We start from the raw sequence: 15,648 nt of genomic DNA on the forward strand, positions 1-15,648 counted from the left end.
GTGTTTGTGTGGGTTCTCTCTGGGTGCTGCAGCTTCCTTCCACTGTCCAAAGACATGCAGTTAGTGGGGATAGGTTAACTGGAAACTCTAAATTGGCCATAGGTGTGAATGCAGGTGTGAATGGTTGTCTGTGTCTATGTGTTAGCCCTGTGACACACTGGTGACCTGCCCAGGGTGTACCCTGCCTATTGCTCCAGCCCAGCTCTGGGGCTGTTTTGCTGCCTCAGGACTTGCTATGGTAAAGGGAACCAATGTCCGGCCATTTGTTCATGACCACAAGCTAAAGTGCACTTGGGTTTTGCAGCAGGACAATAACAGTTATTGTATACAGTATACAGTATACAGTTATCGCTAACTAGCACATACACCAAATCAGAATCAGAGAGACTTTATTTATCCCCAAGGCGGAATTAAGAAGGTGGCTAGAACTAGGGATGGGAGCTCGAAACAGACGTTACGGCACTGTGTCGAGCTTCCGTTTCGAACAACGAAGTTTCGATGTTTCGAAACGCTGCTCTACAGCGCTGTTCAAAACACCCAGGTCACGTGACCATGATTAAACAAGGTTTTGTTGTGACTCCTGCAGTTTCAGCAGGTGGCGTATCTGCTGCTTCTAGTTATTGCCAGGTGCAATGATTCACATTTATTTATTTTTTTTTTATCAGCGAGAGTGATTTGGATGGGTAACTACTGAATTAATGTTTTCGATACTACTATATCTATTCATTACATATGCATGTGCAAAAGAAAAGAATGCCCTCGCTCTCATTATTATTTTCACTGTGGATTATGAAGAATAATATCCAATTATTATATATAATAATATATAATAAAATATTATATTATTACTATCCAATTATTTAAACGCTGAAATCAAAAGTGTAATTAAATGAATATCATATATAGATATATAAATAATATGTAAATATAGTGTTTGAATGATTGAATGACTGTCACATAGATGAAAGAAACAGAGATTGGTGGGTGAGCTTCATTCACTCATATCAGGAGAGAGAGAGAGCAGCATGCTGTGCTGTAGATTAAAATATCTCAATAAAAAGCTCCTCTCTGCATTCAATGAGAAAATATAACGGGAGGAGTTTTTAGCTCTGACTCCTTCTGGTCTCTAGTTTTTTCTGCTTTCAACAAAAAACTGTTATATGACGTCATTCTCACTATAACCTGTTACTCACATTAGGTTTTGCCATAAAAAATAAATTTATACTGTAAAAAGAAATGTGTTCAATGTGTTTAACCTTGAAAGTCTTGCTTACCTTGTTCATAATTGTGAATCCATGATAAGAAGTAGCTTAACAAATGATGTCATTATTCTTTCAGATTGGAGAGTCCACACTGGGACTATTTTGAACAAGAGAGAATCAACTTTTGAGGACAACAAAACGTACGCCAGACTTTATCCCCAGCAGTTTAAATATGATTTGCTGATACTGCTTACAGACTTTTTATTGGTGTCTGGGATACCCCCAAACTAGGGAACACATGTGAATAGGGCGCCTTCCCTGTCGTCTCCAGCTTAGCTACATGCACAGTATATAAACTGTAGAAAGTAGATCCAGTGTAAGCATTGCATTGTCACGTAGACCTATAGTCAGAGACTTTAGATAGTAAAACAACATACCTCCATTGAATTCTTCCTGCTCATATTACAAAATTTTGAGATGGTTGGAATAACCCCCCCCCCCCCCCCCCCTTTGCCTTTCAGTCGTCACCAGGATGATCTAGAGAGAGCAGAATCCACAAAGTCATCTACATCGGGTTACTCATCATCTAAAACAAGTGGATCAGGGGATTTCGACTCTGACGTTGAGACTGTTATATATGATAATATGTAAGATAACTGCTGAATTTCAGTTCATTGATGTAGAAGGCAATGCCAATACTAATCAACCTTTTACTTTTCTGTTTGAAAACAGACAGGTGATCTGTGACATTTGTCGCAAAATTGCTGCTGTGAAGACCTGCCTAACCTGCAACGTTTCCTTCTGTGAGAAGGATGGCCGGCAACACTACAAAGTGGATGCCCTGAATAGACATAAGCTCATAGATGTGTGCAGTGAAGTCGAGAGAAAACGGTGTCTTCATTATGAAAAGTCTCTGGATTTCTTCTGCAGGACTGATCAGATGTCTATTTGCAGCATTTGTGCAGAGGGGAAACACAGGGGACATGACATCACTGAGCACAGGGCATGGAGGACACAACAGGCCGTGAGTCAAGTGAAAGGGTGATATCGAAATCATCGGTGATGTGCTGCATTTTGTTTACAATCGCTATTTAATTACAGTTGTCTGATGATGAAGAACCCGAGGACTATGAAATGCCACACAAAGGTGACTGACACAGCGCTTTGGGTGCCTTGAAAAGCGCTATATAAATCCAATCCATTATTATTATTATTACTATATAATGATTCACTATGGCATCTAAGTAACAATGATCTGTGGCTACAATAAGAAATCAATGGAGAGATTCACCATTTAATGAAGTTTTGACACTTTCCTCTTTTCATATAATTTATATGAAATTAATACAGGGAAAAAGACTATCAAATTTTGTTCGGAAAGTTCAGTTTCAAAGCAGAAAACAGAAAGTAATGACCTTCGTTGATGAATATATATGGATGGACTGCTGACAGCTTATAGCTGAAATGCATTTATATTGCCATCTGTAAATACTCAGAAGTATAATCACCAGTGTGTGTCATTACCTTAGATTTGAAGTTGAGCGCCACAGCAGACCAATAAAGAAATAGAAACATCTAAAATGGTTTTATGAAAGTGTGCGGACTAGGGATGGGTACCGGTGTTCTGACATAAACGGTAGTAACCAGACCGAAAAGCAGCGCACATTTCGGTGCTTTATTTCGGTGCTTTTTTTTCCTGAGCTGTGATACACTTCTAGCCAATAATTTTACGTTTCCGAGGATAGTAGGCGGGGCCAGGTACGTGCGTTCTCTTAGAGCAGAGCTACAGATTAAAAATGCCCAAGGCGAAGCGGTCAAAAGTCTGGCTGTACTTCACAGCAAAATATGCAAACTCAGCAGCCTGCAACAAGTGCTTTAAGCTGATACTGTGATACTGTCAAAGGAGGTAACACCTCAAATCCGATGAAACACCTGGCGACGCATAGCGTTTTTTTTAAAAGCCCAGAAATGCGCCGTATTTGATAGCTTGCTGCGAGACCTCACACCGAGCGCCTCTACTGTGCGTGGGTTGCCTGTTATCGGACCGGAGTTAGCAATATCCCCCAAAAACACGAAGAGGAGAGTCCTGGCCCCTAGCCCTGCCAGTGTAGCATAAATGATGACGGATGATGATGCAGCAGCAGCCGTTCTTCTCTGCGTGAGTAGCTTAATGTTGTTCGTGTGTAATTTACGTTGAGTAGGCTAACCACGTTATTACATTAATGCATGTAAGGTGAACTAGCAAACATCATCATAGCTACATGCGGCTGTCTTCTTGTTTGATGGCAGATACTCCCTGAAGGAAATTGCCTTCCCGGGTTTCCTCCGTGGCGTGAGCGATAAGCAGAGTTCTGTCCTTTCCTTCTAAGATTCCTAATTATTTAAAGTAACACTCAGGTATGCCATTCAGCTGGGTTAGTTACGACGTCGGGAGCAGCTTGGGAGAACAAGGAAACACAGACTGCTTCAGGTTGTCTTCCCAAATCGACTCAAAGGTTTATTTGATACACAGCAGTTTATATAGATGAAAAAAAAGGTTCGTGTGTCAGCTTTCCCAGTTCAAACCGGTACAGACCAAATAAGGAAACGTCTTCCTGCCTTGTGAACAAAGAAGTATCCTGTGTGTAGTTTATCAGCTCAGCTACAATTTATGATCATCCCAGCAAAATACACTCCTAGACATAAAATACAGAGTTCTTTCATTAGTGAATTCTGAAACAAACCACCTAGCCTTTAACGAGCCTTTTCCAGGAGATAAAGAAAAAGGGAGGATGGGAGTAAGGAAGTGGTCTCATCTCTGTGGTGTTTTCGACCTTGGGGTACCAGCTTGTGAGTCCTACACATTAATTCTTGGGTCACAGAGAAAGAGAAAAACAACTAGTAGTTGGGCCTTATTGAGTAACAGTTTTCCTGTATAAAACAATATCCTGTAAATGCTACTATGGTATCAAAATACCTAACAGTTCCCCTCTTTTATTATTTTTAAAAATAATAACTCAAATAGAAAGGAAAAATCACAAATGTAATAACATAATATAAAAAGCAAATCATAAAATGTAATAGTTCACAACCTAATGTTCAATATACACATCAGGAACATCATTGGTAACATCTGACACATAATCTGGGTCAATTTGTGCCAATTGCAAATACATTGAAGTAGCTGTACTAGTAGCTATACGGGTTATCATTGAACGTACACAGGGTACCACACAACAGACAATAATCATCAAAAACATGCTGCAACGGTTACAAAGGCTACAATTAGTTCCTTCCATCTTCCAAACGTGTCCTGTAGCCACTTATGTAGCCACTGACCGTGACCTGTATTGGCAATTAGTTCTATCTGCAATGCTTCAAGTTTATTCATAGCTTGTGTGAATGAACCGTTAGGAGCGGTGTTATTGGGAATGAAAGTACAGCATACATCAACGGTTACTAAACCACAGGTACCGGTCCAATTAACAGGTAAAGCTAATCTAAGAGTATTATTGCACATCCAATAAGCATGTGGGATTGCTCTAGTTAGTTAAATCACACATGGTCACGCGCCTAACTCCCCCCAGTCAGTATCATTTAAGACACCGTCTGGGGGAACAATGATCGATTCTCTGCTCGAACTTGAACTGTGTGTGTGTTCCTCCAGATATGATACAACTTCAGCCACAGAGACAGCTAGCCATGTCTCATTACAGCGTGCACCTGGGGAGTCAGAGAAGAATGTATAGTTATCCTTTGTATAATCTATGTGTGTGTCTGGGCCAGTTAACTTTAGTCTGCGCAGGCATATCATACTAGTATTAAAATGGAGAGGGATCTGTCCTAAGGGCAGTGAGGGTTTTAACCTATTCTTAGGGCGTTTCATTGGGGCGCAGGTCCCTGCGGTGTCATCAGATAACTTCAATAATTCGCCTAATGGAGTCTCAGGGTTAGTTGGTGTGTGTGTGTGTCTAAGTAAGCAGTCGAGAGGGCTCAGAGTCAACTGTAAAGCGTCTTTAAAGAGAGCATTATCTCCACCGATTTTCTCTAGTCCCTCAGTGAGGGGGAAACCGGATATGGGGTATCCTACTATTACCTGTTCTGGATTAGCCTTTGAACAGACATAACAGTTACTGTTTCCTAAATCACGAGCGGCTGTTCTGGCATTTTCATACCAGGCGTTAGCTCCTGTTCTAGAGGGTGCATAAAATGGTTTATTAGTGGCGTCTATGTTGCTATTTACTGATTTTAGGGAACGTGAGGAGTGCATTAAGTAGGTGTCTTGCAAAATGGAGCATGAGGTATAGTCAGCAAAATATGACCTGCAGAAATGTGAACATGGTTGCAGTTTACAATACAAAATAGCAAAGAGAAATCCTAAAGTTAATGCGATAGATATGATAAATAACCTAAATATATAAGAAAGTATATAAGAAAAACAGTTCTTCAGTCGTCTCCTGGCCTGGTCCCAGGTTCGAGAGACACAGAATAAGCGTCGTATGATGACAATGGGCATTTCATTTTCTCCATTATCAGGATGAAATGAGTCTGGCTTTATCAGGTTAGACATCATGTGGTACTTTTGGCTTTCTGTTCCTGCTGGATGTTTGAGTACCTTGTTGTTGTTCTTTCAGACGTTGTGTGTTAATCAGTGATTGCGTGTGTGCACTGGATCCGGGCGCTGGCTCGCCTGAGATGTCATCTACCCGTGTGTGTTTATTTGCTCTAGTTCCGGGCGCTGGCTCGCCGGAGATGTCGTCTGCTTGATCCGACGCCTGAGATGGTCCGATTGGGCTGGTCTTAACCCTGCTGGCATGAATCCACTGAGGTTGTCCGTCTGTGAGGATGCTGGTTCTTCGTCACTGCCAGTAAAGCCTGGGGGCTGGAAAACGCGGCCTCCCAGAGTGTCCTTGGTTTTAGTGGCTTCTCCAACATGCGTCTCCTTGTCTCCACTGGTGGAACTGTGGAGGGGAAAGGCTGAGAGAGACAAACTTTCTGATAGTTATTATTCAGTTTTTCTATCAGGTTGTGAACATCAGTGGACAATGCAATATACATCACCTTCTACTAGCGGTGCCCCTCTGGAAGCTGACCATGGTGTTGGAAATAATCTTATTTCAAATGGAGATAATTTGGTTACTGCAGATTGAGTCATTCCAATCTCACAGAGGACTTGAGGAAGTAATTTGACCCAGGTCATTAAAGTTTTAGCACACTTTTGAATTACTTCTAATGTGAATGAAGATCCTCTATCACTGTTAATCTGGTGAGGTATTCCGAATCTGGGTATTATTTCATTGCTCAACTTTTGATAGACTACTTCTGCAGTTTCTTTTGAGGTTGGATAAGCTTCTACTCATTTACTAAATTGATCCACTATTACCAGTAAGTACTTGATGCTTCCTTGTGCTGGCATATGTGTAAAATCAATTTGTAATGTATGAAATGGAAAATCTGGTTGTGGTAAATGCTGATGTTTCGCTTTTGATTTTCCTACATTAGTTCGTGCACATGTTAGACAGGTTGCTAATATGCGTTTTACTGCGTGTGATGTTTTCTCAATTACAAATCTTGATTTTATTGCCCCTATTACCCCTCTTTGTCCGACATGACTCACACAGTGAAAATGTCGGGCAAGGACTGGCATCAGGGAATATGGGAGGGCAATCAAACCCTTAAGATTTTGTATAAGCCATCTCTGTCATCTAAGGTACAGTCATTATTCTCCCAATAGGTGTAATCACATGCAGAGGCTTGCTCTTGTATGAATTTTAAATCAACATTTGTTCCTAAATAGTCTGGGAGTTTAAGTGGCAGCTGTAGGGGCACAGATAATACTTCCTGCGGAGGTGGGAGCTGTGATGCAGCTGCAGCCTTGGCTGTCACGTCTGCTAAGGCATTACCTGTTGCTTCGTCTGTGTCAGCTGTACTGTGTCCATTCGTTTTTACAACTGCAACGGCCGATGGCAGCTGTATAGCCTGAAAAAGTCTTTGAACAAAATCAGAATTTAGCAATTTATTTTCCATCAGCAGATCTAAATCCTCTCTGTCTCCACAATGTGCCAAAGTCATGCACAACGCCAAATGCATAGCGGCTGTCCGCGCAAATTGTCACATGCTTATCCAAATGTAGCTCACAGGCGCGTATTAAAGCCATGAGCTCTGCTTTTTGTGCTGAGTGAAATGGTAATGAGTGAGCCTCTAGTATGATGTCAGGCACTGTTACCACTGAATAGCCACAAAGAAATGAGTTGTCACTCGGCCTTGAACAGGACCCGTCCACATAAACCGTGGCTGAGTCTGAGATAGGTGTTTGCTCTAAATCTGGACGTGGTGCTGTGGATTCCTGTATACGTGTCATGCAGTCATGAACGTCAAGCCTGTCTGAGCCATCCTGTCGGTCAGAAGAACACAGCATAGGATCAATAAATGTGCTGGCGAATCAGGTGTGCTGCTCGCTTTTATAGTGAGATTTGCATATGCTGTTTAGTTATGTTTGCTAGAATGGTCGTGACCTGGTGATTGGTGTGTAGAAAAGTGTCATGTGAGAGTGTGAGCTTCTCGCAGTCCCTTATCATGATAGAGCAAGCTGCTACTGCCCTCAGGCAGGCCGGCATTCCCTGAACAATTCAGGCAGCACCTTTGAGTGGCGGAGGTCAGCACTCCCTTTAATGCATTGAAAGAGACAGTCATTTCTGTGGATCACAGTATTCGAGGAGGCTTCTCTTTTTTACAACAGTCACGCAGAATGTGGTCATGAAAAGAACAGTCTGGTATCCACTGTCTGCAATAGTTCACCATGCCTAAGAAGGACGACATGTCCTTCTGTGTAGTGGGACGAGGGACGGAGGTCACAGCTTTGACCCTGTCTGCAGTCATGGAACGTTTTCCGTGAGACAGTGTGAATCCCAAATATTGAACAGAAGTCTGACAGTACTGCATTTTCTTTGCAGATGCTTTGTGGCCAGTCTTTTGGAGGTGCTGGAGAAGCATGTGTGTAGTAGTTTGACACAGTTTTTTCACTTTCAGCACAGAGGAGGAGGTCATCCACATGTGGATCAGGGTGCAGCCCTGGAGGAGTGGAGCACCATTGAGAAAGCAGCAGAGCTGTCTATCATGCCTTGGGGCAAACGAGTCCAAGTGTACTGCTTATTTCTATGTGTGAATGCAAATAACGGCTGTGTGTCACAGGTACTGAGAAAAAGGAGCGGAGCATAAATCCACCACGGTAAAATGTGTATGCAATGCATGTCAATATGCTGTGAACATCTGAAACGAGAGGTGGCAGAGGAATGTTGACTGCATTAATTTGCCTTAAGTCTTGTATGAAACGCCATACGCCAGGTTTGTTAGGCTTTGGCACAGGATTGACAGGAGTGTGGGCTTTATTACTCCTGTAGTCAATAAATCTCCTATCATGACATCTAGGACTGCGGCTTTTTCCGTGGAAATGGGATGTTGCTTGACATATACTGCTTGTTGTGTTTTAATAGGTGTACGTGATAAAGTGTACAGTCAATAAATCCTATATCATTCTCACTTTTTGACCATAATGTCATATTCTGGTATTCAGCTGGCAATGTAACTGCAGAAATAGTACAGTCGATAGGGTAGGTTAGATCTATGTGACGACATGGTGTAGTTATATCATAACCTATGTCTGAGTTATGTGACAAAATCACTGTTTGACCTTCACTTGTGTGAGCAGTTATCATGTTGTTGAACAGTGTGAGAGAAACAAAAGTGTGGCTCCCAGTCATGGGATTACCTGGTAGTGGCGTCTGTACACGTTTTTTTTTTTTTTTGGCACAGTGTGTGACATAGAGTACCGGACAAAAAGGATGTTGAGTTCATTCTCTGCTGAGGGTCCAGCTGACACAGAGGATGTTCCTTCTCCATCATGTCGGTACATAGGGCAGAGAAAACATAAGCTGTTATCAGTGTCAGCAAACATTTCACCCTTTGTGTTAAATTAAATACACAAATTCATTTTTGCTTTGGGTGTCTGCGGCTGCTGGAAAACTGAGCTAAATTTGCACCTCTAGCTTGTCCAACAGTGCATAAAGCGTTTCATGAATACTAGGATAGATTCATCAGGCTTCTGTTTACACATAGTTACTGCATTTAAGTCAATTTTGTCTCTGGACATTGTTAGCAGGAATTTCTTTAGATTCTTAAAGAAATCGGCGACTTTGTCATTATTTACCCTCCTTTTGTCCATAGCGGTAACATTTGATGCATCACGTCGCGGCATTCTATCATATATTTTCTACAGGACTTTTTAAGCAGACTACTTTTCTTATCACAAATGATATTCAACATTTCTACTGACCTGTTTTCTGGCGATAATCGTTCGGGATAAGGCTCCGGAAATAAATTAGAATGCATTGAACTTCTTAAGTTGTAAACAAAGTCAGTCACATAAGCACTCCCGCATGTTCTGGATACGTGATCATGGACGTCTTCACCGATTCGCGGACGTAGGTTACACGTAACCGGAAATGGGAGTTATACTGAGCCGTTATTTGAGACTTTATTTTGTATTTTATTAATTTTTGGTTTTACAGGTACTTTAGATTTTTTATCGGACCTGTCTGTGGTCTTTGAATAATTCTGACCCATGTTCAGTGATTTCCAGAGGGGTTTACACGCTAGGAGGATTTATGTTAGTATTTTCGCTGCGGCACAGCTGAGGTCACTTTAAATTTATTGCTAGCAATTTTTTGTTTGTGTGAGCAACTCTCACTTAGCGAGCAACTTCTCGCTTAACGAGCAACTTCTCGTAAAACAACAGGCAACTTCCTGTGTCTTTCTGCTTTTAATTTACTGCTTTTAACCCTTGTATGGTAATCGGGTCTGTGAGACCCGTTTTCAGTTTTCTTTCGTTTTTTTTTTTTAACAAAATTAAATTTAATTATTTACTAGCTTTCTGTGAGTGAGCAACTTCTCACTTTTTAACGTACGTTTCAAGATAACAGGCAACTCCCTGTGTCACTCTTTGATGAGCAACTTCTCACTTAACGAGAAGTATTTAAGACAACAGGCAACTTTCTGTGTCACTTTTTCTGAGTGAGCAACTTCTCACTTTTTAACGTACGTTTAATTAAACAATTAATTATTATTATTATTTTTTAAACAAAATTAAAATATTCAAGACAACAGGCAACTTCCTGTGTCCACCAACACCACACAAGGGTTAATTTACTTTATTCGGGGACTGAGGAAGTCAGTCAGTGTATCTCTCTGGATCACTAAGTGAAACTTCGTCAGCATATCCCGTTTTTTTATGGATCGATCACTGAGAGAGGTATAATATGGTCTCTATATAAATATGAAAGACGCATATTTACCTTCTGTCAGCAATCCCACTTCTGACACCAAAATTGAAGGAAATTGCCTTCCCGGGTTTCCTCCGTGGCGTGAGCGATAAGCAGAGTTCTGTCCTTTCCTTCTAAGATTCCTAATTATTTAAAGTAACACTCAGGTATGCCATTCAGCTGGGTTAGTTACGACGTCGGGAGCAGCTTGGGAGAACAAGGAAACACAGACTGCTTCAGGTTGTCTTCCCAAATCGACTCAAAGGTTTATTTGATACACAGCAGTTTATATAGATGAAAAAAAAGGTTCGTGTGTCAGCTTTCCCAGTTCAAACCGGTACAGACCAAATAAGGAAACGTCTTCCTGCCTTGTGAACAAAGAAGTATCCTGTGTGTAGTTTATCAGCTCAGCTACAATTTATGATCATCCCAGCAAAATACACTCCTAGACATAAAATACAGAGTTCTTTCATTAGTGAATTCTGAAACAAACCACCTAGCCTTTAACGAGCCTTTTCCAGGAGATAAAGAAAAAGGGAGGATGGGAGTAAGGAAGTGGTCTCATCTCTGTGGTGTTTTCGACCTTGGGGTACCAGCTTGTGAGTCCTACACATTAATTCTTGGGTCACAGAGAAAGAGAAAAACAACTAGTAGTTGGGCCTTATTGAGTAACAGTTTTCCTGTATAAAACAATATCCTGTAAATGCTACTATGGTATCAAAATACCTAACACTCCCTTCACCCTGGCCAAAAAGGCTAAAATGACCAAAGAAAAAGTGGAAAACAGTTACACATGAGAGGTTTTGGACAAAGTTTGTGTTTTTTTCCCATTGATTAAGCACTGCTTCCAGCCAAGAGTGATACCATATATGCCCCATAGCTGCAGAAAAGGCTAACATTGTTATCTTTTTACAAAAAACCAGCTGAACATGAGAGGTTTGTGGACCAATTTTGTGTTCTCCAGTCTTTAAGCACCGGTTTGAGCACCGGTTTGAGCACCGGCACCGTTTCAAAAGTACCGATTTGGCACCGGTATCGGATAAAACCTAAACGATACCCATCCCTAGTGCGGACTTTACTCTAAAGTCAAAGGTCAAAGCTAAAAGTGTGCTGTTGGCACTATCTTCAGAGATTTATGCCTCTCCAAAGCCAATTAATTAGACAGACTTTGAAGTGTAAAACATGTTTTTCAGGTATTAACACATGCATTATCAAATATAACTTATAATGACTAAATTGTTGAGTCATTCTGTGGTTTTAAGACAAGAAATTATTTTTTTAACCATATTTAAAAATTGTGTTTTGCTACATCAGTTGAATTTTAAAAGTCATGATAATGTTGGAATCAAATGAATTCAAATATTTATATTTTTTTATCGTTAGGTAAATGAGTACAGCGGAAAGAAAATGTTTTCTTATTTTACATTACATTTTCCAGTGGTGCCCCCTCCTGGTAGGATTCAGTTCCCGTCAGTGAAGCCAAACTCGGTGGTCCTCAGCTGGGGAAACCCAAAGGGACTAGAAGGACCCAAAAGCTTCAGGGTCATGTGGAGCTCTTCGCAGAAGGTGGAAGGTCGCTTAGTCATCAAAAATTTTCATAAAATAGAAATAAGCAACCTTGAACTTGGACAACAGTATTTCTTCAGCGTGGCCACAGAAGATGAAGATGGCAATTTAAGAGAATGGGTCACTGCAACTGTTTTCACAGGTAAAATCTGAAAATCCACATCATTTTTAGATTTGCTTCACTGTTCATATTTTAATTGGATTAAACAAAATCACTGCTCTCTTGCAGTTGTGCCACCCCCTCGACATTTAACAAAAGAGCACTCCGATGCTACATCTCTGACCTTGAAATGGATGGATGGAGAAAAAATGGAGGGAATTCCTCAACAATTTCTCATAGCTGTTGAAAGTCCAGGAAAAGAGCCTCTGGTGATACACACCCATGATTACTGCAAAAAAGTCTCTGATTTAGAACCAGACACAAAGTACACCATCTCTGTCTCAACAGTGGTGAATGATAGGTGCAGCGAGCCAATTTCTATCTGCACACGCACAGGTGAGATGATGAAGCACTTGCTTTTTAATTATTATTTTTTTTAATGTCAACTATATAGACATATTTGAAGAATTACAACTGCTAGCATTTATTTTCTCACATTACATGTACAGATATACTTTACTGGTACCAATTTTCAAGAACAATTTTACTACAGAAGAATAAAGGTGATGAATGATACCATGAATCTATGGGAAAGAAATGCTAAAGCTAGATTAAGAAGAGAGGTGACGATCAGCGAGCGGCAGTGTGGCTTCATGCGGAGAAGGAGCACTACAGATGCTATGTTTGTGTTGATGGAGAAGTATAGAGAAGGCTGGAAGGAGCTTCACTGTGTCTTTGTGGATCTAGAGAAAGTATATGACAGGGTGTCAAGAGAGGAACTATGTGTATGTGAGGGTGGTGCAGGAGATGAGGACAGCAGAGACAGTGGTGAGGTGTGCGGTAAGAGTGAGAGATGAGTTAAAAGCAGTGTTGGGAAGGTTACTTTTAAAATCTATTCCACTACAGATTACAGAATACATGCCCCCAAATATATTTTGTAACAAGCTTTTTACAACTACATGAATGTACTATTGCTGTGTGATTTGTCACTATTACTGCAGGTTACTCGTCATACCAATATCAACTAGATTTTTAAATCTTAATATAAAATGAGTAACAGTAGGGTGGACATTAGGTAAGGCTGCACTTTTTGCAGCAATCTCGTATAGAAAACTTTTCCGCACGTATAGAAAACAGGTTCGCGGCTCCAGACCGCAGTAAAGGGACTTCTGGCTAATACGTTGGGTTCTGTGTCGGACTCGTAGCCGAAAACTAGCTTTACTTTGTTGTTTGGGTCAACTTTGCTAGCGAGAGACAGAGAGAGGTGTTGAAAGGCTGCTTCAATGGAACTTATTGTTTCGGAGGAAAACATGAACACAGTGTACAGTCGAGTCTTAATAGCTTACTTACAACTGGGCTACACTGCCCATAAGGCTACATTCTTTAGGGCTATGCCTGTAACACTTTGCTTGTTGCCTTCATATTAAATAATTTTTTGAAGAATAATTAAAAGGAAAAAAAATCTTAACGTCATTATGCGGGCCGCAAGTAGAGGCGACATGGGCCGCGAGATTGAGACACAGGCATTAGAGCCTCTTAATGCGTGTTTTGTTTGGGTTTCCCCAAGAAACAGAGAGGGGACCGCGTAACATATGAAACAGGAAAAGACCATCATGTAATCCCTTTATTTCAGCAAAGTAACTGTATTCTGAATACCACCTCTTTAAACGGTAACTGTAACGGAATACAGTTACTCATATTTTGTATTTTAAATACGTAACGCCGGTACATGTATTCCATTACTCCCCAACATTGGTTAAAAGTGGTGCTGCGATTGGGGTTTTCAGTGGTGATGGACAGACTGACAGATGAGGTCAGGCAGGGGTCTCTGTGGACTACGATGTTTGCAGACAACAGTGTGGTCTGTAGTGAGACAAGGGAGCAGGTGAAGAGAACCTGGAGAGGTGAAGGTATGCACTTCAGAAAGGAAAATTAACGTTAGCAGAAGGAAGAAAGAATATGTGAGGAGGCAGATGGCCTTAGACTGTCATGTTTTGTTATTAAGGCATTCTGCTTCACTTGTTTTAAATTTAAAATAAATGCCATTAAATTGCCAGGTTTTAGCTTGACTTGAGGTTGATGTAAGGCAGTTGTGAATTATATATGTTTTGTGTTGGTTACCAGCCCTTCACACTAAAGCTTTACTATGATCCACTCACTATCTTAGTATGTTATCATGCGTCCTCTGTGGGTATCTTGATGCTCAGTTGTGAAAAATAAATTAGTGCTGTCAGCGTTAATCTCGTTAAAATGGCGTAAATACCATAACCACATTGACGCTGTGTTAATAAGCTAACTGTGCTAACACATTTATGCCGTGAAGCCCCACGCATGGAGTGATCCGCAATAACTCGCTAACTGAGATTTGCCGTGTTAATGCGGTTATGGCGTTAACGTCGTTTTGACAAGATTAACGCTGACAGCACTAGAATAAATGCATCATAATCAGTAAAAATGACCTAGTACGCTTACTGGTTTCTTTTGTTAATTCACAGAGCCAAGTCTAAGGCAGGTGTTGTCAAAGATTGGACTGGAAGACCAGTATGACACCAAGCTCACACTTAGCACTGTCCTGGAGATTAATCAGTATGATTGATCACAGAGGAAACCAAAATCTGCAAGGGCAGTTCCTGAGGCCTTTTTAAAGCAACTCATGTTGCTGAATACAAATGCTAGAAGTGCCACATGTGTGTCTCAAGATGGGGACAAGTGCAATGCTATCAATCTTTTGGACTTGGTAACTGCACTGTTCCTTTGTTCAGACAGTGCTCTTCAGCAGGACTTGGTCCTGAAAATGTCACTCTGTCAGTTTGCTTTCCCACTCTTGCTTCCAAACTCTGAAACAAGAGAAATCACAATGATGCTGTGGTCTATGCGCGCCATTGTCCGAACTTTCAGACCCTCTCAGCAGGCGTTCCTAAAGTCATACTTTGATGAAAGACTTGTGCTGTCTGATATTCCTTTGGTATCATTTGTCAGGCTGGGAAAAACATCTTTGTCCAAATCTCAGATGTTGAACAAGTTGCTGTGCAACAATCAGCAGATTCATCACACATTTTGTCACCGTATCATGGCATGTTGTGATGTTCCCAGAAGAATTTCAGATGGACTGGTGGAAATCAGCTGGTACCTCCCGTGTGGGAACAGGAAGATAGATAAATTCACAGAACCATTGGCTTTTACCAATATGAGAGGAGATATCAAGACTTCTGAAAGACAATTTGCATTCCTCTGTCAGGCATCTGCAGCTGTTTACATCTACTGTGATGAATCAGAAACGAATTACTTCAAGCATCTGGAAGGAAAACATGTGGAAGCAAATATCTTTTTGATAAGCAGCACACAGGGAAAAAGCTATAGACTCAAACAACTGACTGTGAACCCAAGATTAAAGATGACTGATATTAGTCAGATTAAAAAGACTGATACAGAACTACTAAAGGCACTCCAGGAATCAGTCTCTAAAATGCTAGTAAGCCCCCAA

General features: G+C 41.0%; 1 protein-coding gene and 1 long non-coding RNA gene across 2 annotated transcripts; both read left to right on the forward strand.

Annotated features, from left to right (window-relative positions):
• The first annotated feature begins 1,344 nt into the window (after window positions 1-1,344).
• LOC309707833 (collagen alpha-1(XX) chain-like) lies at window positions 1,345-14,820 on the forward strand. The gene is made up of 7 exons (XM_082535393.1): window positions 1,345-1,402; window positions 1,724-1,849; window positions 1,935-2,226; window positions 2,304-2,349; window positions 11,937-12,206; window positions 12,294-12,560; window positions 14,660-14,820. Exons 3-7 carry the CDS (start codon window positions 2,143-2,145, stop codon window positions 14,758-14,760), a joined length of 768 nt encoding a protein of 255 aa, XP_082391519.1. The 5' UTR covers window positions 1,345-1,402; window positions 1,724-1,849; window positions 1,935-2,142; the 3' UTR covers window positions 14,761-14,820.
• On the forward strand, window positions 3,503-10,520 carry LOC309707838. Its single transcript, XR_014277083.1, has 2 exons — window positions 3,503-10,224; window positions 10,344-10,520. It is a non-coding gene; the product is annotated as an uncharacterized lncRNA (long non-coding RNA).
• Window positions 14,821-15,648: the final 828 nt, after the last annotated feature.

The sequence above is a fragment of the Aulonocara stuartgranti genome, assembly GCF_965226115.1.
Source record: "Aulonocara stuartgranti genome assembly, chromosome: 6".
Lineage (NCBI taxonomy): Eukaryota > Metazoa > Chordata > Actinopteri > Cichliformes > Cichlidae > Aulonocara > Aulonocara stuartgranti.